The 27,346-nt window shown below is 41.6% G+C and overlaps 1 protein-coding gene across 10 annotated transcripts in view; it reads right to left on the bottom strand.

Moving 5' to 3' along the window:
• The window catches only part of MICAL3 (microtubule associated monooxygenase, calponin and LIM domain containing 3), a 165,777-nt gene that overhangs the window by 20,660 nt on the left and 117,771 nt on the right, over positions 1 to 27,346 (bottom strand). For 7 of the 10 annotated variants that reach the window (XM_015864896.2, XM_032443641.1, XM_032443654.1 and 4 more), the window contains 14 exons: positions 26,160 to 26,355; positions 21,416 to 21,654; positions 20,222 to 20,311; positions 19,531 to 19,593; positions 17,071 to 17,208; positions 14,996 to 15,058; positions 11,931 to 12,035; positions 11,182 to 11,304; positions 10,709 to 10,800; positions 7,255 to 9,106; positions 6,270 to 6,364; positions 2,811 to 2,861; positions 924 to 1,031; positions 135 to 228 (listed from right to left, as the gene is read on the bottom strand). In XM_015864896.2, the coding sequence (XP_015720382.1) occupies positions 135 to 228; positions 924 to 1,031; positions 2,811 to 2,861; positions 6,270 to 6,364; positions 7,255 to 9,106; positions 10,709 to 10,800; positions 11,182 to 11,304; positions 11,931 to 12,035; positions 14,996 to 15,058; positions 17,071 to 17,208; positions 19,531 to 19,593; positions 20,222 to 20,311; positions 21,416 to 21,654; positions 26,160 to 26,355 (3,309 nt within the window). The remainder of the gene's footprint in view (positions 1 to 134; positions 229 to 923; positions 1,032 to 2,810; positions 2,862 to 6,269; positions 6,365 to 7,254; positions 9,107 to 10,708; positions 10,801 to 11,181; positions 11,305 to 11,930; positions 12,036 to 14,995; positions 15,059 to 17,070; positions 17,209 to 19,530; positions 19,594 to 20,221; positions 20,312 to 21,415; positions 21,655 to 26,159; positions 26,356 to 27,346) is intronic. The other 3 variants (XM_032443715.1, XM_032443731.1, XM_032443705.1) reach the window with 2 other exon arrangements.

The raw sequence follows: 27,346 nt of genomic DNA, 5'->3' as shown, positions 1-27,346 counted from the left end.
GGAATGGATTCATACTGGACTCTAATTCTAGGCTACAATAGTCCAAATGCTTCTAAAATCCAAGCACCTATGGGCTACTGCACAAGCATTTGATAAAAAAAACATTAAAAAGCAAACCAAGCTCTGCTGGATACCTGCTTCTCCCCGAAGGGCCTTCTCCACAGCAACCCCTCTCTCCTCTAGTTGTCTCTGCTTCTCTTCCACTTGTTCAAGCTGTCGCTGGATGATCTGTTGAGAAATGAGCTTATCAATAACAATTCTCCTGTTCTGTCTGCAGCACATATCCAGTACCGAGTGACTTCAGTCAGATTAGCTGTTTGAAAACTAAGTATTTGCATGCAACAACACACTGCCTTGAAAGGCATCACAGTCCGGTCCAGTGAGGACACCCCCATCTCTGCATCCTAGCACCTCGTTTAACAGACAACTGAATACTCACTTATTTGTTACAACTGAAATTCCCCTCCTAAATGCTAAGTAAAAGGTGCTGCCATTCAGTCAGCTGATCCCCTTCCTTGAGTTTTAAACAAAACACATCTCCTATAAACGGTGAGAGCAGATTATCTTGTGAGTTGAGTTTACTTGGTAACACCTCACCTACCAGTGTAATCTAGGAAAGCGTTCACTGAAATTATCTGACTACAGCTCTTCCATTCAGTGAGTGGTACCATATTCATCTCCAGGTAAAAAGGTGTTATGGTCTCATTTGTCATTTTTCTCGCTGCTAAACTACCTTGACGGGTTCCAACAATTTCTTCCCATGTTTGAGAGATTGATAGAGGAAGTAGGAGCAGAGACAACTGTGTAGAACTAGAGGGAGTTCTGGCTCTGGATTCCTCGTCTGACATACCCAGTGGAATGTCAGGATCACAGTGCCTTTGGATAGGGTTTCCTGCCATAACAAGAAGATTGTGAGACACTACCTGAGCTCTATGTAACCTCTTGAGCTCTTCTTGCTTGGCTTGTCTGCGGGCAGCTTTCTGTACTCGTCGGGTCAGCTTAGCATTCAGTTCCTCTTCTGTGTAGGCTCTCTGAAGGAAGGAAAAACAGCACACTTTATTTCCATGCCCAGAGGCAATGGGGGAGGGAAAATGATTTTCTTTTCCAAAACTGCAGAAGGGAGGTGTTCTGTCTTTGTCAAAGCTGTGTCAAAAGTCAAGCTTCTGTAGGCAAAGGTGTTCACAGTGCAGTGAGCAACAATTTCAGGTTCAAATCAGGAGTGAAGAAGCACATAAAGCCAATTGCAAAGCTGTGATTTTATATGATGTCCCATTTCAGTCTTCCGTTGCTATCTGGAACCTGTCCACAACAGATCTGTTCTCAACAGATTTAACCAAATGGACTTAATTAAGTCAATCAGTACCTTATAAGGGGGTCACCTTGATTTCATTTTAGAAGATAAAGGCACGTCTACATGAACAGTTACAGCAGAATAAACTAAGAGATCAATATAGACTGGTGTAGTTATATTGGTATTCTGCTTTCTTCATAGAAACCATTTTATTCTGGATGTAAAATACCTGTATTTGGGAGTTATACCAACATAACTGGTAATGTCTACCTGTGTAAATGTGTGCAATTTTTCTCTGAATCAAGAAAGCAAAACGACATTTGAAAACAACGATGTTCTGGTGTGAGAGGGTAAATCCCATCTGAAGAAGAATGCAACAAAATTGTCTGGTATAAAACAGAGCAACCAACACCTAACAAGGATATCACAGCACCAGAAGTAATCCAAAATGAGAAAGGCTGCATTTATAGAGATAGAAATATACTCCTCCTTTTCTCCCACGTGAACTGGTTTTCAAAATATCTAAGTCTAAATTTTTTACTGTACTGAAAAGTAGTTCAGTATCTTTTCAGGTATACTAGTTGGTTTGTTGTTATCTAGGTGTGTTTCCTCTCATCACCTTTAGAGCATCAAAGAAACTTCACAACTGCACTAAATAACCTACAGGGAAGAGAAGAAACCTCTTCCTACATACATGTACGAAGCCTTTATGGGATAGCTGGACACAGATGTCTTCCACTTCTGGAAGTATCTTCCACACTGATAGTTAAGTTTACGGACAAAATATTAATACAGACCACCCTGAAGTTTCTTTTATCTAGTTATTGTACTGCCACGCTGATCAAACTATCTCCTTTTTATTGTTCTCAGTGAGTAGAGATTTATTTGGTCAGTCCACAGCTCTACTAAAAACTCCTAGGATAGGTGATCAGCAAGCACCATTATTAAAGCTCCAAGAAGTCAATACTTCGCTGGAAAGTTAGAGACAGCATGACTTCCCTATCCTACTTCATGCTGTTGTGACTGTCAAGATAGGCCAATAATGATTGCAGAAAGCAGCAACATTTCTGAAACAGAAATGCAACTTCAGTCTGGATTTTAGCTCAGTACAGAATTTCACAGAGATTTCAGTGAACCCAAAGATTGTGAGTACTTTTGAAAGGAGTGACAATCCGCTTCATGTTCTAAGTATATAAAAAAAGAATACACATACATATTTAGGTCCCTATCAACCCCATTTGTTCTGAAGCTCAAAGATTATCCACATTACTCTGTGCAGTGGTGCACTGCTGGGTGCTGATAGTGCATGCATTTTAACGTGTCAGACTATTTGGAGCTCAGTGCATTTTTGGTAGACAACCTCTACACAGATTTTGCTGCCCATGTCTGCTAACATCTCACGCATGCACAGTCAATGTTTGTGATGTTAGTGTACATGTGATGGATAGCTATGGATTCAATGGGTTAATATAGGGGTATACATGCAACAATGGCCAACTACTGGGAATGGAGACACTACCTTTGACGAATATGATCTCTTGAATGCCAAGGCGTGTGGTACATAAATCGACTTTAAAGGGGGGATGGTAAAGGAAAAAAAATAAAGAACATACAAAATGAAGCAAAATCAGTTCAACATTGAAAACAGATGCATAGTAAAAAAACAAAGCTGTTTTTAAATGCAACACAGAATTGTGCAAATGCTGAACATGGCCCAGTCTGATTATGCACAACAAAACCATTGTGCACAAAGTCAAGTTTCTAGCACACTCCTAAAGGCAATTAGCTTTGGCAGTCTCTTTCAAGATGCAGTCAACTTGGAAATACTTTTTTTTCTAGAGGAATTCTTTGGCCTTTGTCCACCTATGGATTTAATATCCACTTGGGCAGTAAGTATACATACACATACAAAATTCTGGCGTACACTGTGGAATAATAGCTTGTTTTCTGGGGCATGTTTGGTGGCTTTACTTTACTTGCTAAGACAATCACATATTACTCTGTCACACAGCTCTCCATTTATACACTGTTTTACAACCTTTCATGGAGGCTGTGTCTATTTCATGGTTTAAAATAATTTCTACTCCATCAAAATAATAATTTGCATTTAAATAACATCATAATCTTCCTCGTTGCTTTGACTGGAGAAACACTAGGTAGGCTCAGAGTGGGTTACATGTCATCTCCCTGTTTAAGAAAAGAACCTCCAGAGAACCTGAGGAGAGGAGAGGAGAGGAGAGGAGAGGAGAGGAGAGGAGAGGAGACCATTGCCTTCCCCTCCAAGAATATTCTAGGTTAAACTGTACCTGAAAATAAGGCAAGTAGAATACCTTGAGTCTTTAAGAGAGGGTAATTTGTCTTGTGTCATGAAGTACAGAGGGCATTATGCCATTCTGGGCAAACAGGCAGCATTTTGCATTTGCACATTTAAATAACTAAAAACAACCACAAATGAAAAGCTATAGAACAATTTAAGCACGTATGCAAACATCAGTAAAAAGCAAACTACCTGTGAGTAAAGCACATCTGATCACAACACCACAACTGTAGAGGAACGATGACAAGCAATGACGCACAATGACACACCCATACACAAGGAGCCCACAGGGTATTCACACTAGGAACTCTTTATAAAGTGTTTTTCTTGTAAGACATTACACTGAACAATGCTGAACAAATTTGCTGCTGATCACAAAGAACAGGCTACACGGAGCAAGCCACCTGGGAAGCAAGCTCACTACAATTACTGAAGCAAAATTTCGGCTCAGAGAAGGGGTTCACATAAAAGTTATGTGCCATATAGGAAGTAAACTTTTACCTACAGTTGAGTACCTTGTAATTTAAAACACATAACATTCCCACCCCAAATCAGAACAAACCCAGTTTCATCAGTCCCAAAGTTCAGTTACGTTTCTTTTGACAGCAACACATTCCATGTTTGCATCTGTTTCACATCCTCAGACAGGATGCAATAAAGTTAGGTACATGGAGTTCTCTGTTTCCTCTAAACAAATCCATTCTCCAAAACTGTTCCTTTAGAACGCAGGCAGATGCTGATCCAAAGATCTATTCTTAATATAAGCTCAGCAACAGCAAACAGGAGAAAATGAGACATTACCAACATACCTTTGGCAAAACTGATGAGATATTTTGAGTATTAGGATCCCAGCCATCTGCCACTGTCACCTATCCCCACAAAGCTTAGTGACCGGATCTTTTTCTGCTAACACCATTTTAAATGAAAGTAGCTCAGCATAGAAAAGACAAACACACACAAAAAACCCCATGGACCATCAAGGCATACTCAAGTCTGAAAATAGGCATGGACCTTATTTAAGGCCTGCTTCCTCCTGAAGGAGCGCACAAGGTAGAACAGTAACTCCGTAACTCTTATCTGAACCCCTGTTGGCACATCTGTCCCCTTCTAACCACAGGTACCTCGTTCCTATGCATCTCTTGGAAAATGCAGAATTTCTCATGAAACACCTTGAGGGCATGCAAGAAGGAATGAAAGGGGAAGAGGAAAAAAAAGGAATAAAAGAAAAAGAAAACAATCTTCCTCCCAGAAGAGATCTACATCAGCTAGGAAGAGAAACTGAAAGACAAGTAAGTAAATGCAAGGAAATTCTTACTTTTCATCAAGTCCGTCCACCAGCCTTATATATACACAGAAATGCAAGACTAGATGAAAGGTTTGAGACAGGAGGTACAGACCACTGTGTCGGGGACACTACCCTCTGAGATAATCTCTTCATGAGTTATTTCATTTACGGACCAGGCTCCATTGAGAAAGGACAGGAAGAATCCATTTTTCATTCTTTAGTACCAGGAGGGCCAGTGGAATCTCTACTTATTCTTTATACCTAGCAAAGTCTGTCTTGCAGAGCTTAGAAGCCAATAAGAATGAAAGCAGCAGAGCATATCCTTACGTTTTCCACCAGCAGTGGTACAGTGCCATCCTAAACTGAAATAAGTAACAGCATCTCAATACGGCACTTGGTTCTCACATTTTTTAAACATTGCCAATAAACTAAAAGGATTTTTCCTTCTGGGATTTACAAAGGTGCACTGATATCCCCTCTGTTTTGTTCAATAACTTCATTAAAGTACCACTTAAAGTGAAACTATTTTAGACACTGACATGTCTTACACCACTGCACTACTGAATTAGCTCTGGGAAGTTTGCTCAGGAACAAGAAGTTTCTCAGAAGAAACAGAGTTCACACCAGGCCACACTGGGATGAAAACACCGTGCTAAGGCTAATCATTATATACTGGGATTTCAAAAGGGATTGCTATGTATTTAGTCTTTACATTTGTTTTCTTTACATCAGATACAAAGAAATAATCAGCAACTACCAAGAAGTCCTCAAACAAAACAAGGTCAAAGTAGGAGAGACAACTGATGGCTCATCTGTCCTTCAGGCATAAGAAAGTACTAATACTCTTTGCCTAGGAAAAATATGTAGGCCTGTATGAGTCACAAAGTGCAAACCACAGCTTACCTTTCAGTTGACAGTCTGTCATAATTGTGCTCTTGAGGCATAAAAAAGTATACTGCTGCCTGTAGTTTGCTTGGAATTCTACCTCATCAATCTATCAAAAAGGCTGGTGAAACAAAGTCCTACAGTCGGAGCCTTACAAGAGGTGAGGACTACCTTTTTGCAATGACATAACAGTTAGTGAAATTTTGTCTTCTGACATTTTCTGTAGATTACTGGTATGTTCATTACAGGGACAAGATTCACTGTTCAGACTGTAATATTCAGATGTAAAATAACCTAACAGTGAGATAACAGACCCCTTATATTATAACATTAGTAAGTAGTTTGTAATTGTTAATTAAGTGAAACAAACCCTTGGTCAGCTTCCACGAAAGCCTGTTCCACGGAAGAAACAGTAACAACATCAAAAAGAATCACCTAAGCTCCTGCCATGGGTCTGAGTCTCTGATCTGCATGATACAACATCTGCCTACCTCTCGCTTGGATTTTTGGGAGGAGCGTTCCAGAACATCATCGCTGGAGAGGTCAGAGTCCTCTGAGAAACTCAGGTGTCGACGGAGCTGCAAATCTGAGAAGACAGGAATAAGAAGGGGAAGTTAGAAAAATGGCAGCCACAAGAGTGCATTTCCCTCTGTAAGCACTTTGGATCTCAGCTGGCAAGCTGCTTGAACTTGAGAATCACAGTTGTTTATGCCACACTGAGCTGCACTGCCTGTGAGTGCATAGTCAGCACAGAAGCACTATCCCACAAAATAATGGTCACTAGTTAGAAGCTTCAATCTGAGTGGGCATCACTTTCTGCCAACAATACTAGAAGTCATGATCATGATCCTTCCTTTCTGCTGCATCAATGTTCTGATGAAACATACAGCACTTGGGTGACAGCAGCAGGCACCATTCTGGCTATTTGTACAAGGCCAAAGAAATGTAACGTATTTGTTTTTGATCATGTTTATGGTTAACTTATTTACTGTAACACAACTTGCCATTAAACATTTCTGTCTGTACCTGATGGTGTGAGAGATTTACACGAGGCTGCAGAATCTGCACCTTTAAGTGAGCAAGCAGTTGTCAGATCACCAAGAACACAGCAGTGACTGCATCCCTGCAGTCTTCTGTATCCACAGAACCAGGTTGAAAGAAACAGAACATCCAAGGAAAAGGGGAGGATCAGACAGAAAACAAAGTTCTAACATCACAAAGATCTCACTCCAGTAAATAATGCTTGTTTCTCAAACCAAGCTTAAGGCAGAACCTGGATGTGCCTTGTACATAGCAAGAGTGAAGCTTCTATTTAAGGACCCTTTTAACTCCATAAATATGCAGCCACACAACTGGAATTGCTGCTACGTATCCTGGTCTTTACCTCTAGCAATGAGGAGAGGTGCCATTCAACACAATATCATGATGACAAATTTACATTCAAAGATAAACAGCTGTATCACATATCTATTGTACCTGCAGCTGTTATCAGCGGAGATGGTTTGTGCTTGCCAGAGTCCACAGTAGCACTACTTGAGGGAGTACTTGGGCAGGATTTGTCATCAGCTTTCTTCTTCTTGTCTTTCTTATACCCAGAAAAAACAGACTTCCATAATGACCTTGTCTTCGTTGCTTCCTCTGTCCCACCACTAGATTTGTCTGAAAGCCTGCTGTCATTTTTTGATTTCTTCTCCTTTTTGTTCTTACGAGGGGAGAAAAGAGAAGATCTTTTCTTACTCTTCCCACTGGAGCCCTCTGAAGAGGTAACAGATCCTTCAGGTCCAGCCACATCAGCAGCAGGAGTGGAGAACTTCTCACTAGCAGCATCATGCTTTAGTGTGGACCCCTCTGCTATTTTCAATGCCGAGTGCTTTGGAGAGTCATAAAACAACTCTTTGGTCTTCAAAGGCATAGAAGATGCCTTTCGTGCCCTTGCAGCTCCAGCAGCTGCAGCCATCTCCATATCTTTCATCTTGCATAACTGTTTAGCCATGGCATCACGTAGTGCTTGGCTCTTGACGGACTTCTCTCTGGCTCTCATTCTTTCTTCAGCAAGCTCCTTGGCCTCTGCAGAAATTTCAGGCAGCACTCTCTTCTTTTGGTTAACCCCTCCCTCCATAGAGGGTGGACCACCATTTTCCTTGACCAAGGGCAAAACAAGTGGTTTCTCTGGCCGTGGCCTACTGGTAGGAGGTGTAAAGAATTTCTCATGAAGGCTTGAGTCCTCTGTCCTGTCATCATACGTGTCCTCTACATCATCAGCAAATGGAATCTCATCCACACTCTCTGCAAAAGACTTTCGCACATCATCTTTTTTGGCCTGCATTGGTTCTTTGACAGCAGAGGTTGGCTCGTGGCGTGGGGGAACGGGAGGTGTTGATGCTGGTGTTGGAGGTGACTTGGATTCAATCTCATTCTGCCAAAGTGCTTGATACCTCCTTCTACGCAAAGTAGCTGGTTCTTCATCTTGAGGAGGTGGTGGTGGGGGACTTGATGGAGGAGTAAGCATAGTAGAGTCGGAAGTGTTGAAGCTCTGGCTTGCCAAAGTCCTCATGTTAGATGAGCTCTCCTGAAGGCCAAGTCCCGAACTGCTGGATACATCTCTCTTAACTTCATGGGAACTCCTCAGTTCTTTTTCTGATGGAGATTTTGGAGTGAGCAGAGAAATTTGCTCATTTTCTAACTTGGACAGTCCCTGCCTTCTTGGGGCAGGCTGTGGCTTCACAAGACGCATCCTTTCGTCCCCTGTGACACTCTCACTATTAAAAGTCTTCAGAGGAGCTGTCTCAAGGGCAGGAAAGTTTGATTCTGAGCGTTTGTTTCTGTCTACTGGGGTGAGTCCTAAACTCCTCCGGATTTCAGCACTCTTCATCCAGAACTCTTCTACAAGGTTACTACGTTTCAGAGCTTCTTCTGCAGTGGTAGGGCTCCCCAGTTTCTCCACCTCGCTATCCTGGTTCCTAAGGACCAGTTTAGCTAGAGGAGTAGACGTTAAGGCTGGGCCAGGCTGGAAACATACTGGAGGCTCCACTGGGGATGGAATGGATGTTTCAGCAGAAGGCAAAGGCTGTGAACAGATAGGCTTTTGAGAAGATGTTGGAGATGAAGCCAATTTTGGTGCTGCTGGCTGAGATTCTGGTGGAGACGTAGGTGCAGTAGTTTCTGGTGATGCAACTGGCTGAGATAACACTGGAGAGCGTGGCACAGAAGGGCTTTTAGCTTTTCTGTCTTTGGGAATGTCATCCTTTGGTCCTTCCTCAAGAAGGAAAAGCTCAGGGAAAAAGCGTGCCTCTGGAGATTTTATTGCAGCCAGGGGATCCTTTACATCCTAATAAATACAAAAAAGACAGATATAATATATAATAAAATATTAGTAGTCACTGGACACATTAGAATGCTGTTCCATTTTTGCTGCCAAACCTCCCAAGTATTAAAATATGGAAAAAAACCCACAAATCGCATCTTGCTCCCAGGCCTTGAATGTCACTTAGGATTCCTCCTCAGGTGCAGACATCCAATTGTTTAAAATTATCCTTTGTACTCAACAATAGGGCAAATTTAACTATTGGGACAAAAAGAATGCTAAATTCCAGAAATCCGTTTCTATGTTTTCCTACCTTCTCCCTTCCAACTCTGTATAGAATCATAGAATCACAAAGTTGGAAGGGACCTACAAAGTCATCTTGTTCAACCTTCCTCCCATTACCATTGCTACCACAAGCTACTAGTAAGTAGTATATAAGTTAAGTAGCTAACAAGTATATATCAGTAGTCCCTCATCTCAGGCAGATTTCATTCAACTCTCTCGAGCTCTCATCAACACAGTACTTTCTGCTGGCTTGCATCCACTGCAGCTGCAACATTTTTTTAAAGCAAGGGGTGGTTTAAGAGTAAATTAGGCAAACTGCCATATTACTCAGTAGTACAATTCTTTGAATATGTAACCTTTTGGCATGGGACTCTTCTTACTGAGTTCTGATATTATCTTCCTAATGTTATCTTTTGCACCAGCTTTCTTCTAAAAGCCAGAAGTTTAGTTCAATTGTCACAAAACCACTAGAGAATGAACTTCTCTGTCTGCATGCTCTTATGACATATTAAACACTCAGCTCTTTAAGTACTGAATTCAGGCATTATCCTGACATGAAGTATAACTTTGTCTAACAGAATCATTGGATTGGTCTGAAAAAACAATCACCCTCCATTTTAACAGTGTTGTCAACAATTGCCGTCAGCATACCAGCCTTATCCTGTCATCCATCCATTGTGCAAGTAAAATGGTTCATAACAAAACTCTCTAGGAAAGTCAAATCATTAAGCAATTCTTCACAAACACTGGAGATAAATGTTTGAAATAAACATCTTAAGGGTCATGGACTTTCTGCTCTTGCATCCTATTAGCTGGAAATGCCACAGTAAGCTTGCATGCCGACTTCAGGGCTAACAGTAAAACATTAAATAACTCAGCTTCCTTCAGCTGAACTATGCTGTTACCCTAGAAAACGTAAGCACTTGGTTACTACGAAATAAGTAATACAAATAAGATTAGTACAGAATCTGTTTTTGGTATTGTTATCTGGTTTGATACCCAAACCAGGACAAACAAGAAACAGCTCACTGATGACTCCCATTATGCATTATATACACAATATACTTCTTGTTAACAGTGCGCTGAAATGAAAATATCCTCTCTAATTCCTTTTGCATTTTGTGATGGGAACTTGGGTGACTGTGACAGAGCCACTGTGTTCTAAAAGCAGGAAAGAAAGACAGTACATTTTTTTTGAAGTCTACATAAAGCCAGATTTCAAGAACACCAATTATAGAGACCGGAAAGCAGAAAAGAGCATGACTGTCAGTTCTCAATGGTTCATCCAACAAACTGAACTTCAGGTTCTAACTAGAAAACTTGAACAATTCCTCCCCTTACCTCTACTTGTTCTGCTTTGAGACTATCAGCTGGAGACAGAGGAAGAACAATGTCGTTAGCTGACTGATTAGGAGCGGACGGCTTGCATGGATCTACAGAAAGCAAAAATAAGTTTAAGAAAACAAACGAGACTGTTGCATTCTGAATTTTTAATGTTACATGCAGCAAATAGTGACAAACTCCACATTGTCTTACAAATTCTAGGTTAGGCATCTGGAATATCACCAACATTTTGTAAATATTTAAAGCAGTAAAAAATTTTATATAAAGGCTTCTACAAGAAGCAGTGATCAGATGGATTCTCACTCTTTCCAAAGCTGTGATCAATGGACTTGTAACATTCTTCATGAAGTGTTTATGGAGGCCACTGAGAGAAGTTGGTTCAAATCCAAGAGATTTAAAACATTAAATAAGCATACAGACTACCCAGAAGGCAATTACAATCATTCAAACAATGGTGGGAAAGCTATTACCTTCTTTCACACTGCAAGAAGCATCTTCTGCTCCTTCTTCATCTTCAGAAACTTTTAGTCCTGGCTCTTCTACCTCAGTTCGATGTAAACGAAACTCGGCTTCTGCATCAGATGGGATGTCATCTGCTCATTAATAGCACAGGTTGGGCAGGAAGGGGGAAAAAAAAGAAGACAACTTGAATGCAAGTCCATCAGGACATCTGCTCATTATCTTCAAAATCTTTCGTAATGCTTTCTGTTCACATGCTGCTCATCACCTTTGTAACATGAACGTCTAAATGTTTTACGTCCTTTCTTAGTGCTGAAATAGTCACCTAAGTAGTATGTGATAGATCATTACTAGAAACTACTAAAGAGGTAGTTGATGTCATAGCTTCTCAGTTTTCTATAAACTTCTTAATGTTTTCTGGCATGTGCAGCTCTCTCTACACTAGCAGGGGAAGATGTTTAGTATGATACTATGACCTCTTCACAAATTCACTTCTGTTTTTGTTATTCATACTGACCATGAACACAAGACTGAGTCCTCTAACTAGCAGATGGGGAAAGGATAAAAGAAATTTATTCTACAACCCACAGCACAGAGGTTCTGTTTCTTTTTGTCCTTCAAAGCCTGGCTCCCTCTAGACTATTTGAAAGAAACTCCTAGTAAAAACATGATTAGGCTTAAGTACCCTCATATGAAGTGTTTTATATCAATACAATTCTGTTGACATAAGAGGCTCACAAGATGCATAGAGATACCCTACCATCATCCAGCTCTGCACCAGTGTCTCCCTCTTCACCCGCCTGCCCTTCAGTGTCTGCAGGCTCTGTGCCCAGCTCATCCTCCACACCATTATCTTCACAGGAAGCTAGAATATATTCCAATATTTAGAGAAAAGAAGAACATCTATACAGTGAAAAGTGCATACATTAAACTGAAACAATAGTAGACATGTTTATTTACTACTGCCAGAACAAGAAATTCTGAAGTGTGTCGGCTAGAAGGACATAATGTGAAACAATACTTTCAGCCTCCAAGAAAGAAAGGAATGTCTGCCCTTTGGGATTCTGTAAGGCATTTGCAGTGAAAGCTGCCAGGACTTATCTGAGAAGAAGGCCTTCTGAAAAAAATTCAACAAGAAGGGTACTGAGAGGCCACCAAACCAGCATTAAGTTTACTGTTTTTCCAGTAAATCACTATCACTTCATAGCACACGTGTATTAGGTGAAAACTGAAATCTCACAGTGTACCACAACTATGCACGTAGAAATTGAAACGGGCTTTTGTGGAGGTATGTCAGAGATTAGTAGTCTAGCACTAGGACTGAACTTTATTGCATGTGGAAACTGTTAAACTCTGGGCAGCCGTGGCTCTCTTTGGCATTTGACACTGGCAAATGTAGCAGTATTTAGTCACAAGAAAAGAGAAGACCAAGCTACAAGGTCTACATTTCATAAATATTCAATATTAAGATAACTTAAAGACAAACTAACAAGAATAAAACAACCCCACAAAAGAAGACCCAACAACAACTACAAAAAAACCCACAACCCACAACACCCTGACCCATCTCTAATGCTATGAATGTTTTACTAGGATTTTCTTCATTAAGCATTTTCATGGAATGCCATATATTTCAAACATCATTTAAATATAAAGAAGCACTTCCAGATTTTTCACAGTAGAGTCAATGAAGGACATTTTTAGCTTTGTGCAGCAGGTCATTTAGCTCTGTTATATAGCCACCTATTGCAAATGCTTACTCAGTCAGCATGTGTCATCATGCACAATGTTTGCTAACTATACACACAGCACCCAGTCCTACAATGATGATTCTTGATCACTCTGTTATGATAAACTACACATTGCAAGCCTCTGAACCTGCTCATAGCATCACACTGTACTTTCTAGGAGGGCTCCTGGCAGTTTCCCACAGTAGAGCTGGAGGCTGTTTCCAGTAGGAGTCCAGATGCATTCCCCCAGTTCTGGATGACAAAGAATTTTAGCCCTGTGGCTGTGGATCACACTGTGCCATCTTTCTTCGGAGCCAGATAGCTGACACTGATCTTTTCATTTGCCTCTGAAGACTGGGCATTTGGGACCATAGATACATTACCATTATCAACTATGACAATCCAGAGAATAAACCAACCCTTCCTAAAACTGAGGTCTTACAGTCTCTCCTCTTTTTCAGTTTTTTACTAGTCTCAAAATAAAGCCTTCAGTGGAGTGTTTGTCTTCCTCGTTCAACCTCTTCCACAAAGTATTTTTTCTATGCTTTTCCCCTCTGCAGTATTATGACAGACAAACATATGTGTTAATTTATTTTCTGTCAGCTACTGTGAAAAGGCAATTGTGCTTACTTGTCATAAGACACTGGCCTATTCACTTACATCACAGGCTTATAAAATACATAATCTTACAGAGTTAGAACATAGGAGACTGAGTCATGCAGCAAAGGCTGGACTTCCCAGGGTGGCATATATAAATGTACTGAACAAAAGCAATTGTGTCTGATTGTTGATGAAGTATGCACTAGCCCATGTTGTTTGGGGAATAATAATGTCATGGGATGTCTTTATGATAACAGCAAATGTGAGTAATCTTAACCAAAACCCATAGGAATGTAACCTGATGTTAGGAAGATCTGATTCCGCTATGTACACATCTATCTTCAGATACAGAAACCACGAGGGGACACAATAAACACAGGGAGTGTTGGAAGGAGAAGAGAAAATCAGCTCATAAATAGGTTGGTATACAAACCTCAAGCGAAGATTATGGATGCACAGACAAGGAACGACTTGGAGCAAGGGGGATCCCATTTTGAGGGATACGGAGAACTTGCAGGTGGTCGGTTATATTATACATATATTGTGCATATACGTATACGCAGTTAGGATAAAAAGCAAGAGGCCAAAAGCTGTCACACAATAACTCAGAAGCTACACACTATGGCAGCCAGAAACTGGGATCAGCACTTTGCTTGTACCAGCTAGCAGCCAGGAGCAGGCTGCACAGTGTGCAGCTATCTTGTAAACCACTGCTCTCTTGTCAAAGCAGCAACAGAAGCAAAGGTGTATAGATGAGCTAGCTATTCTGATGTGCCAAAGCAGCTTAGCAGTAGATCCACTACGTATCCATAACTACTTCTGTTCCACTCGTTTAGATACTTGCACTGCTTACACAAATCTATTCTCTTAACTCTAGTCCCACAATCATCAGTTTTGTAATAGTCTAGATGACTGCACAACAAAAGCAATGGAGCTCCGCCAACCATCCTTCAGCTTTGATGAGGCTTGCCTACATATATGGATCCCCAAGCCAAAGCCAACAGCCATCATTATTCTTAAAGATCCCACCTTCAACCTTAATCTTCTTCCTTGTCTTCTTCATCAGATAGCTAGTTTGCAGCTGCTATAGATAACTCCTATTGCTTCTAGCACCATTAATCTTCATCCTCTTAATATTTTGACTGCAAGAAAGCCCTGTGTTCCTTTAGTCAAGGAGCTGGGAGAATAATACCTAGTCTATTTTTCAGTTTACAAAGAGAACTGAAACACTCAACTAGATTCCTCCGTTGTTATACCAAAGATAACCTCTCTGGCCTCCCTTCAGAAGGGTTACAACAAACATTGAGTTCATGCAGGAACAGGCTGTCTGAGCAAGGTGTGCATGCACACTCCCCTCCCTCCCTCCACTTCCCATCATGCAGTAGCGATAGGGCTGTAAGTCCAGGGTTAAAGTACCAGCTCAGCTGCTGAAGGCATGGAGAAGAGACGGGCAGGGTTATTGTGCATTGGAATACATTTAACATCACCAAACTACCTCCAGGGACCGTCTCCAGCCACGCCTGTACCGCCTCATGGCGTACGGAGGGAAGGTCGGATGCTGAATTTAAAAAACAACAAATTATAAGAAGTCAAAATGAGACCATCAGTAAGCAGCTAAATCAGAAGAGTGACAAAGGGAGAGTCTTCGCTGAGAAATACAGGAACAAAACCTGTGAGATGATAAACAACCGATTCTAGGCTTGGGATTAAAATTGAGATATCAGACAAATGTCAAGGGCCAAATCTTTAGGCTACGCCATGTTAGAGGAAATATACATGGTGAGAAAAATGCAGCATCTGACCTGCAGGTTGCTGCTGCTATGCTTCACCTGAAACTTTGTACAGGAAGGAAACCCACAGCTGAGGAAACTGAGCTGCCCGTGTTTGAAGGCCAGCGGATGAGGAAGTGCACTACAGTGCAGTGGTAGGGGCTTCTGTGCGCCACCAGCCTTCAGAACAAACCCCTCCACCACTGCTGCCCTGGTAAGCTCTCCCAGCACCTCATAGCTCAGTTCAGCCAGGGACAAGTTCACCTGCTGAACTAAGATGGAAAGCTTAGAACCTACCCACGAGTGCTCTGTGACAGCCCTTGAAAAATAACCAAGCTACCTGTACTGTATCTGAGTGTAACTGAAGGCACTCATCTACCGATTGAGGTTTTCCTACTTTGGCATAATTTGAAGGGAAGAGAAGGAAATATTATTGTTGCTACTTCCCAAGAGAAGCTGGAAAGACCACAATCAACTTGGAAGGATCAATGCAGGCTTCCCTCTATTTTGCTGGCAGGTGTACAGTATAGTAAAGTGGAATTATAAAATGTCAACAAAAAGAATTCAAAAACTGAAGCTGAAGCAAACTCAGTTGTGGTAAACTTATGAAAATATGTTGATTTTTTTCACTCATTGTTCTTAAAGCAAGAGCTCTAGTAATACTGAATATTACAGAGGGCAGAACACTGCACGCTTCTTACTTGCAGGGAGCTGTTTTCACACCAGAAAATCCCACTGCATCCTGCAAACTGCAACTGTAAGTGTAGCTGAACTGAACTGGAACCATGTATCAAGTTGGATCATGATTTCAAAAAACAACAAAGGAAAAGCCATCTACAAATATGAGGAAAAGATCATTATCTGGAATGGAATGTGATCAGGCAAGATGAAGTAAAGCCCTGGGCTCTGTAATACAGATGGGTCATGAGCTTAATCTCATATTTCCTGTGAAAGGCATCCCTTCTCACAACATACTTACTCCCCCTGCAATTCTGCCATAGTAGTTACAAGACTTTGATAGAAGACGGCCACTAGGTAACAGCATTGCTAGTTTTAACTAAGCTCAGCCTTCTGCACAGGTGAAGCACCTACAACATACTTACCTTAAGACGCACTGTTATGCAGTCTAGAATAAGGGCTGCAGGGACTCACAGAAGGTGTTCTTAAGACTCCTAGACTGTTAGCATATTCCCCTTTCAGAGTTTTCCTTTAAGCAACTGGCAATTCAAAAAGCTCACACCTCACTTTACAAAATAGATATACTGTCCAGTCTTCAGTACAGGGAGTCAAAACAACCCATGGTGAGATACGCAAGCCTTTGGAACTCCACCATTCAGCAGTGATACTAGATGCAGTTACACAATTTGAAAAACAGCTGTGGAGAAATAGGCTCAATACAGAAGCCAACTCTGATCTTTGCTGTAGCAGGTACATGATATAACCCTTTCACTTTCTCTGAAGAGGCAGAGTTCTTGCTGCCACAGAAAGCACTGCTACCCCTGAAGTGAGTTACCAGGACCTGATTACCAATACTCTGTACAGTGAGGAAGAATTCTATGGAGTCAGAACAGGCACATGAACAGGTCAGAAGTCACACCAACACAGGGCTGAGAAAGCACTCATTTTAAGTACACACTGACCTGAAAAGCAAAAAGTTTAACCAAGTGTAATTTCAGAAAGCAGTTCCTTTGGATCACAGCTGTCCCTGCTGTTCACTGCTCTTGAAGGGCACAGAAGCAAGAGGGTTAAACAGCTGCAGCTGTGATCTAGGAACTAACGGTGCAGGGCAAGGGAAGATTACCTCTGGAGGTGGAGGACTTGGAGGCTGGGACCATTTTTTCCTCCTCCTCTTTTTCACGGATGTGTGTCCAGTGCACATCTGCCAGAATCTCCAGAGGATCAACCGGATTTACAATCTGCTGCAGCCTAAGGTTTCCAGCTAGCAGATGGAGGAGGGGATGGCATACCGGGATGCAGTCAGGGGGGAATGAAAGACAGGGAGGAAGAGATGGGACAACAGTGGAAAGGAAAGGTAACACATCATAGGAAAGGAAATAAGAAAAAGAAAAGAAGGTATTACTGGCTAAGACAGTTTGCAAGACAGAAAAAGTTCAGCATTGTGTGTGCACACATATACTAACACAGAGCTCTTCAGACTCCCCACCAAAGCTCAACAGTGCCATTCTAGAGGCAAAGAGATGCTATCAAAACCATCATTGCAGATTATGTCTATTGCAAGCAGCTTCACTGAAATGAAAGACATTCCCTGGGTGTCCAACAGATACATAAATACCAATGCAGCAGAAATTTCCAGCTCCTTCAGCCTATTCTTCATGATTATTGCCAAAGACATCTTGCTTTTAAGGGACAGTCTGCACTGTAGCTTGAGGCACCAAAACAAAAGCTCTTTCAAGCCCTACTATTAGGTTAAGTGCTCCTATTTATGCTGGATAGTATCTCCCTGTGAATTAAATTACATGATGGGTCTCAGAGTCTCTCATGCGTGTGGCTGTGCGTGCACACTTAAAATAGTAGATTGTGCAATCCTGCTACTTTGCACTGAAAGGCTTGTTCAAAGGGTACAACTCTTTTTCTAAAAAGAATATCGGTATTTTCACTATGACTTAACAGTGTCTCCACTTCCTCAGAAGGGACTTCCTGTTACAGAAATGAATTTGTTTAAAGTAGATTGCATTACTCCCCAATTATCTGCCTACACAACACTCAGATATGGATAGTCAATGAGAACAATGGGCACACTACTGAAGCAACTGATAAGCAAACTGCTTAACTGCTGCAGAACACCCGTGTTGGAAACATCTAATCTGCTGCATATCGTATTGACAGACCCTACCTCTGTTGCTGTCGCTTATGGGACTACAGTTCAGGTTTTATTTACTCATAAAAAAACCAACTTGTTCTATAGGAAACAAGGTGTTCAGTGTCTTCTGTAGTGGTCTTCAGAAGCAAATGATCCTTTCTGTAAAGTAAAATGCCACTTACTTCATAAGCAGTAAGTCAATTTTGAAAACAGCTGATTACCCCTACATAGGGCCTACACTGTTTCAGCAGTTCAAAGCCTCAAAAACAATTAGGTTTTTATGTTGTGGACTAGTGCTTGAAGGAAACAAGAAACATCAGCAGAGTTTACAAGTTGCACTCATCATTTCCTGCTGTCTTGTTTTAACAAAGGTCCTCTTTCCCAGCCATGTTTTCCCCAGAAATGACACAGTGTTTGAGACTTCCGTTTCTGAAATGACTGTGTGTGACATTTGGCATCAAAACTGCAGAAGAAACAGGCAGAAGGAACTGCAGGAAGGACAGAATTACCTGTTGGTTATTAAAGAGGAAAAGGGGTCAGATGCACAAACTCAAATGCAGAACAGAATTAGCAGTTTAGCCAAGGACTGTAACCTCATCAGAGAGCTTTCTTATCAACCAGCACAAACTACGGGACATCTTGCAGGGACAGAGGTCTGGGCTTTTCTCACTGCAGACCAAAGCACTCACATGCAGGCCCCAAGATGAGTAGAGTTAGCATTTGCATCGCCAAACAAAATTTTGTGTTAAACGGTTTAGGTTTGCCAGCAATGGCTGAGAAGTATATAGTCACTCAGCAGGGCTAGAAAAGAGCAGGTCCCACGTGATCTCTATGTTTTAAATGGATTGCTCTGGGATTTAGACTAGCATAATATACTTTCAGTTACCCCCACAAGCCTCCAAAGAGAGGCCTGGGCCTGTCCCACTTAGGATGTAGGTCCTTTTCACCTATCCCAGTAAATTAATAGCAGTTGAAACAGCAAGGCCAACTGTGCAGGAGTGCTGCTTGGCTGAGAGGGAAACCTGAAACCTCCTTGAGATCTAAATGCTTGCGAATTCCAAGAGACACTCGGTGTAGCCCTCTTTCAAGACTGCCTGCTAAAAGTTCTACAGGAAGCTGGATGCTAATTCCACTTACATATGGAAAGGCAGCTTTCCCCTCCAGGCCCACTGCAGCACCTTCTAAGAAGCAAGCAGTCTGGATGCTTAACTTTAAATGGAACCACTCACTAATCAACTCCTTGGAATCCAGGTCTAGAGAACAGTAGCAGCTACAACATCTTCATTTATGCTCTTCAGCCATCTTACTAATACTTCTCATTCTTAAACCAGAAAAGTTAATTTGGGAAAAAAAAACATAACATAACTGAAGCTAAGCTATAGCTGTTACAACCATATGGTGCAAAATAGGCAGTTAGCTGATGGGGTAATGCCCTCTTACCTGCAGTAAGGCACTTGGGTTCTCCTCTTTTGAATTCTGGCTCTAATGAACCACATTGAGGGACTAAGGGATTAACAAGCTATTAGGACCAAGTGCTTCAAAAAAACAAAAAACAACCATCAGAAATAAACTGCAACAAAATGCATTATGGAAAACAGCACAACTAGTTAGATAGGAATGTCAGGTTCATCTTACGCACATTATATGATGGAAATAACCGAGGGATTTCCATCACTTGATTAGCTTCCCAATAGACTCTCCCACAAACACTTATTCACAAAGGACAATAACAAAAAATGCAAGTTTGCTCACACAATCACAGTACTTTGGATGTGTCTCATGTGTCTGACATATTGCATAGGCATGCAGTATGTCTGTGTGTATATGGACCAAACCTGAAGCTCCTAAATAGGTGGGGGGTCATTGTTCATGCACGTTACAGTCACAAATTGCCCAGGCTTTCTGGATACTCTCTAGTACTGGGCAACTTTATATTTTTAACCTAGAACCAGTGCCAATGTCAGGACTGGGGCACAGAGTTTAATCAGGACATAAAGGTAACAACTGCCATCAAATCAATATTTAGAAAGCTTGTAAAGTAATTACGTAAAACACAGAATCTTCTCATGTGGGACCTGCTCTTTAAAACATTCCCCCATACTTAGGGGAAGTGGAAATAGCATATGGGTACCTTTAAATGTACCCGTGTCCTCTTCATCTGAGAGACGTTGAAGCCAGAGGCCTTGCTGCAGCTCTTTCTCCCAAGGGCAATACTCCCCCTCTACAGCAGAGGGAACCACACATCCACATATCACATCAGACACATGTGTGTACACACATAAGCAATGGAGAGAGAGAAAGAGAAAGAAGGAAAGAAAGAGAAAGGACAGCATCAGAAAGAAAGACTGACTGGAAATCCACCGAGACCCCTTATTCCTACTGTGTGTAGCAGGAAAACTGCTCAAAAAAGCAAACCCATTTGTCTGAGCTCACCAAGATTTAGCGGACACTAAACATGCATGTTACCGCATTAAAAAAGCAGTTCTGACTTTCACAGCTGCTACGTTTAAAACACAGGCAAGCAACCTGCTGACCTGATGAGCAAAACGACCACTAAGACCTAAAATAACAGGACCAGTGTTGCAGTAAGTAGCCAAAGCCCTTTGTGAAGAAGCTCTTTGGAGTCTACCAGTCTTCACAGAAGGGAAATGGAAGTATAAAGACAAAGACAAAATCAGTGAGAAAACTGGAATGGTGGTGAAATGCTGAACATGTCTGTTCTTAGCACAAACTGCATTTTGATGACTGAGACAAACACACAGGGGAGAGAGTCTTTCCCTAAGATTTTCCACAGAAATCCTTCAGAGTGAAAACAAGAATCCTCTGAGCTCTCTGAACTTCTCAAGGTTGTCCTTTAACAAAGGAGAGCTAAAAGCAGATTCTTCTGGGATGTTCTGCTGTCAGCTAGGGCACTACCCCTTGAGTGAAGCACCCCACAGCACCGACAACACTGCCGTCACAGTGCTTCCAGTTCTTGCCATCAAGGAACAAAGAACCCATTCAATTCCAATTCCCAATAAAAATAATAAATAACGATAAAACAATACATTGTCACAAAGCTTTGAGTTGCACATGTTGGCATGGTGTATGGACAGCATACTCGCTGGTACTAGCACTGCAAGCACTCCATGGGGTTAAGTTCTTTCTGTATCCAGAATGGCCAGTTTAAAGCTTCCTTTGACAGCAACTCCCTCAAAAACCAAAGTAATAAAAAAGTGAAAGGAGAAAGAAAGTTTTCCAAGGCTTGTTTTGCAGAACAAGAAGTACTCAGCCCTGTCTTCCCTGTTGCCTAGTGGAAAAAAAAGGACAAATCAATGTGTCTAACCTTCGCTAGACTCCTCTTCATACTCCTCATCGTCCTCCTCTTCCTCATCTTCTTCTTTGTCATCATACTCATGATTTTCCTCAGCCTCAATCTCTTCTTCACTCTTCCCCTTCAATAAGGCATGGATGCGCACAGCCTCTTTCCATGGGACACCTCCCAAGTCTGAAGGGGGTTGCTGAGGCAGCAGCAGTTCATCATCTTCATCTTCATCTTCCTCCTCCATCTCAGACTCTGAACTACTGTAAAGGTTTAATAAACAAACAAACAAATAAATAAATAAATAAACCACTAGTAAATGTTTTCCAGATCAGCCCTGGATCACTGACAAGTCATACAAGCCATTTAAATACATAAAAGTCTGATACACACAATGGAAACAATAATACTAGTTTTCTGCTTTCAATATTTCACGGGCATTTTCAGTGACAGCACCACGTGTGGCCTGCAGTATGGTCCTTCTAAACAAGGTGACATTAAAGTGCTCGTGAAGCCATGCCCAAATATTTGTGCAGTATTCATTATTACAGTGCGTGATCACACAGTGGAGAGAAGTGACCTTCCTAATACCACATTGCTTTGGATAAACTGGTGCAAGAGTGCTTGGCAGTATCATAATGTAGAAGGTCACATCTTTTGATAGTGGCAGCTTCTGCAAGCGTTTTGGATAGCCAAGATGTTTTTGGCACTTGCTGGGGACAACTACAGAAGACTTTATGAAGAATACACAACACAACTATCAGGTGCCAAAGGATACAGCATGTGAGAGCTAAGGAAAGCTGGAGAAAAAATCCAACCTTCCTCACTTTTCTGAACAGAATCATAGAATGGTTTGGGTTGGAAGGGACTGTTCAATCATTTAGTTCCAACCTCCCCTTGCTACAGGCTACCTCTCTCTAGACCAGGTTGCTCAAAGCCCCATCCAGCCTGGCCCTGAATGTCTCCATGGAGGGGACATCCACAGCCTCATTGTGCAGCCTGTTCCAGTGTCTCACCAGCCTCACAGTGAAGAATTTGTTCCTAATATCTAGTTCAAATCTACCCTCTTCCAGTCTGAAATGATTTCCCCTCATTCTGTCACTACATGCTCTCCCCAGCTATCCTGGGTCCATCTGTCAAGCCTGTCCAGGTCTCTCTGGATGGCATCTCTTCCCTCTAGCATGTCAACTGCACCACTCAGCTCAGTGTCACACACAAATTTGCAGAGGGAAACAGAATTACCATATGTATCCAATTAAGTACAGAGTACAGGACAAGAAACCATAGGAAGCAGTATAAGGATAATTACAACGATGAGCTCATTATTCTCACAGTGAAGTCTAAAACATGCAAAACAATAAACCATTAGTGCTCTTTAGTAGGCATCTCTCTTTGATTCTAGCAGTTCTTCTGTATAGGCAGCAGGGACAAGAAATTGTCTATAGAACTGTCATCTATACAGTGACACTGCATCTAGCTCATTCCTACATGCCGGACTCCCTAGAGATACTGGGAAGATGGTCGCATGTCAATGGAAAACAAATGTAAACCATATTGCCCTCAGAGAATGAATCTACATGGTGATAAAGTATTCTTCCTTTATCTTTCCTTAATAGAACATTGTTAGAAAAGAATTATTTTTACTAGAGCAGCAGTTGGATGTTTCCCATATAAATCTTAATTGGCTCAAATTCACTTCATTCAAAGGACAAAGCTACTATGGCTAAAATTTAGGTGAATCCCTTGGGAGCAGCATTCTGCTGCTGCTGGTTCCTTATGGAAGTAAAATTTGCATTCAGGTCTAGAAAATATAACTTGTACTGCTTCTGTAATTCCTTTCCCTACACATAACATTTTCTTATTCATACTTATTTTTAATGGGCTCTTTTTTCTCATTCTAAACACAGCTGCATGCCATGGACTCCATGTATATTCCAGGAGAATGGAGCATATTCCAACAGCTTTACACAGGTATGCTCACAGAGATAAGTGATGTTTCCATCCTCCCTGCTCCCCGATTAGCAGCACACTTTCCTGCCCTTTAGTATGGAAATAAACCTGACAGGTGCTGCATGTTGGCTTGTTCATAGGCTGTCAGCGAGGTTTACTGCTGCTGCAACTGTTACCATGACTGCTGAGTGGGACAAGCTCTTCAACCAGCCTGCTTATCTCATGTAATATTGACGACATGCATTCTTTACCACACAGCTCACTTTACCTTCCTTGGCTTTTATTTATAACCTACTTTTTGTTTGACCTTTGAATACTGAGAAATGAGAATCTGAAAGAGCAGTGGGATGGCCTGGTATAATGGGCATTCCTTTCAGCTTGCTGATTATGTGCCACAAGAAATAATTCAACAGGTGACACTTCTTTTTTNTGGCTACTTTATGGAATTCTATAACCAGGTGCATAGCCCTTCGAAGAGATGCACCTATACAGATGCAGTGCAGTGGAAAGGAACTTGAACTGTGGAAGTGAACCTCTTCCATTCCTTTACCATACTCCTTTCCTCACTCAGAGGGCAGTGAGGCACTGGCACAGCTGCTCAGAGAAGCTGTGGGTGCCCCATCCCTGGAGTGTTCAGGGCCAGGCTGGATGGAGTCCTGGGCAGCTGAGCTGCTGGGTGGCAGCCCTGCCCATGGCAGGGGGTTGGGGCTGGGTGGGCTTTGAGATCCCTTCCAACCTGATTCTGTGACACAGGCCAACACCACATGCACTGTCCTGTCACGCTCCTTCGAAAGGTCACCGTGACAGTGGATCACACCACAAGAGCAGATGACTTATGGCGCATTACTGCAAGCTTAAGACAATGAGTAAGGCATGTAAAGAGTTTTCTCAAATGCTGCATAGTCAGAGCGTGGTTGCTTAGACAATTTTGGTCTCTTGAGGAGTTGATAAAACATTAACTCTGCATTGAAAAAATGCCCTTAGAATACAATGTTCTGTAATCTTCTCTGCAGTGTGTATGCTCATGAGCATGTGTGTGTACACGTGTAGGGAAGCTGCACACCCAATGGCACTGTCTCTGATTTGGAGTTCATATCCAGGTGAACCTTGAAGCTCAATCCCTTACTCCTTAAGACACGGAAGGAACAAAAAGTCCTGCATTTCCTAAGCCTGCTCTGAACCCTGCGGCTCTGCACAGACAATGACAATGATCAAATCAGGGCTATGGTTCGCTTGCTGCAGGAATCACTGTTTCTTCCTTTGGTTGTTGAAAAAGTGCTGAGACTTCTTTTTCCTTCCCTTCCTTCTGTGAAATACCAGGCAGTTGATACAGCCAAGTAGAAACACAACAGAGAGCTACTGCATCTTGGTGAGCTAGAACATTCTCCAATGATCAGTTCCACTTTTTTAACTAATTCTTCTCCTTTGGAAATCTGCCATTTGCTGAACACAACCACCAAGTCCTGATTTACTGGAATCGTGAAAAATAATAATAGGGCTCCATACTACTGAATTTTGGTTTAGATCTGTGAACACAATGGACCACAAACCCCACAATATTACTAATGCCTAAACTGTCCCACTGATATAATTTCTAGGCCTGATTTGGGAGCTAAAGGAGGGATCAATAAGGCAAACAGAGTTTGCATCTGCCTTTAAATTCTCTCATGATTACTCAACCAGACCAAAGTTCTCAATTGTGTAAAATATGTCAAAATAGCATCTCCCAAAGAAAAGAATATGTAAAGAAATTAATTGTAAAGTATTACTTAGGCTTTGGAGAAAACTGCTATACAAATTATCAGCAGTACCTAAACAATTCTATTAAGCTATACCTTCATGAGTCCAAATCTACACGCTCTCTGTCTAGACTGGCAGAGCTCAGGCTATTAGCAGTTGCCTGTTTTTAGATGCTTCCTCCTCAAATTTATATTTCTTACTCCCTATACGCATTCTAATGCACATATCTGCATTCTTTACCACACTGATTCAATTTCACATGCATAAATGCAACTTTTCTTTTTGTTTTGACAATGTATGCTTAGAATACGTTTCTAGTATCTAAGCCTTAGGAAACCAGTAACTGCACTGTCTGAGTTTATTTCAAGAAGACTGATGGACAGAATGAAAGCTGAAAATGTAAGGCTGTTATTGTTACAGTGATTCAAAAGCCCTGACAAGAGACTTAGAATTTAAAAAAAAGTGCAAGATATTCTTCATCAGATATTCTCTCAGTGCCTCCTGCAACAACTATTTCCATCAGTTATCCCTGCAAATACTTGGATATTTTCACACCACTTGTGAAGGTGTAACAAACTTTTTAATAGCCGTAAGCACCTCTTCGTAACTAAGATCTCTAGGCTTTGCATCAGCGCTCTGTCAGGATTACGTATGCACCAAGCTTGAGTTTTTTAGCTAAAAACGCTGTTGTATTGTGATGTAAAAAAGAAAGAAGAAAAAAAAAAGAAAAAAAAAGATAATTTTGGAACGCTCTTCCATTTGAATCCATGTTCTGTTTTCTCAAAAGAATCATTTGTCTAAATAAATGAATGAATACATTCTGAAATTCTTTTCCAACTTAGGACTGAACTTCACGTCTCTGTGGTACCACAGTTACCTTCTAAGAATGGCAGAAAGCTACTGAGAAGAAATTACAGCATAAAATAACGACATGCACACGTGGAATGTTTTCAGGAACTTTAGGAAAAGCAACCTGGTCAACAGTGTGTTAAAAATAATACTCAATACCTCAATAACCGAGTGAGCAACAGGCAATTGTTGAGATGGATATCAAAAGCTCATGGACAAGTGTACTGACCTGCTGGGCACATCCTCCTCTGCTCCTTTGTCCAACACACTGCTCAGGTTATGCTCTGCTAGTGTCTCTTCAGGAACTTCTTCCAGTTCCTCTTCCCGCTGCAATGACAGTCGGTAATTCTCCAGCTCAATTCGCTCAGGTGTGCCACGTAACCGCTTAGCAAGGCTGGGCTCTTCCAGCCCATTGACATTAGGACCTAAAGAATAAGTCAGTGAATGAACAATAAATGCAACAGTCAGAACTGCAGTTTCTGAGGAAATTGAGCAATTGGGAGAAATAGGGTACGAGGCAGAGGGAGGTAAAGAAAGCAAGAGAATACCTTACGTCATTATCCTGTTCGCCACTACTGGCAGAACCTGCTGGGAGCCAGACTGCAAAAGGGAATCTGAGTGTTTTGGGATAACAGATGCTAAAAAGAACTTAACATGTCCTAGTTGAGAGATGATTTAGCTGTGAGAACCTAGAGATGCAATGGAGTCTGCACTGTCTGGCCGCAGGCTGGACATGTTCTCTGAGACAAGGTAGGAATGCTATGGGGCAAGCCTGCTGCATAATGTTAAAACAGCTACCAGTCAAGCCAGGTAGAGCTATAGAAAGCGAGAAAATATGACAAATACTTGAAGGAGAGGGGGAAGGAGGGAATGAAAAGACCTGCTTGCACTGGTATTTCAAACTTTTATTTAGACATGAATCCATTTATTTTTTCATGAGAGTTTGCTATGAAATGAACCACAGCAAAAAATCAAGGTGAGATGTTCACAACCCCAGCATCAGGAAAACCAGAGGACTGTAAGCACACATGAGCCAGACAGCTGGAGAAAAGTACACAGAAGCTTTGTTCACTGTGATGCTCAGTTAATTAAACTCTAACCTACACTCATCCATCTCTTCTTTAAATCTTAGTATTTTAACAGGGAGCCACTGTTTACCCAGCTTACCATTTACAGAGCCTGATCTTTCCTAGGTTCTGTTTTGCTACACTAAACAAACCAAGCCTTCCTCTCATGAGATAAGCTCTTCAGTGCACTGATCATCCCCCAGGTCTCCACACCTGTCCCTGTTTGGATTAATCTTTCCAAAACCTGCATGATATGAATTATGCACAGCTTTCCAGATGAGGTATTATCAGCGTTAACATACAACCCTGCCAGAAATCTCTCGTCTGATACACCCTGAGAACACATTTG

This window comes from Coturnix japonica, chromosome 1 (genome assembly GCF_001577835.2).
Source record: "Coturnix japonica isolate 7356 chromosome 1, Coturnix japonica 2.1, whole genome shotgun sequence".
In the NCBI taxonomy this organism is placed as follows: domain Eukaryota; kingdom Metazoa; phylum Chordata; class Aves; order Galliformes; family Phasianidae; genus Coturnix; species Coturnix japonica.
Note: the sequence above shows the minus strand (reverse complement) of the source record. Positions and strands in the feature narration are given on the sequence as shown.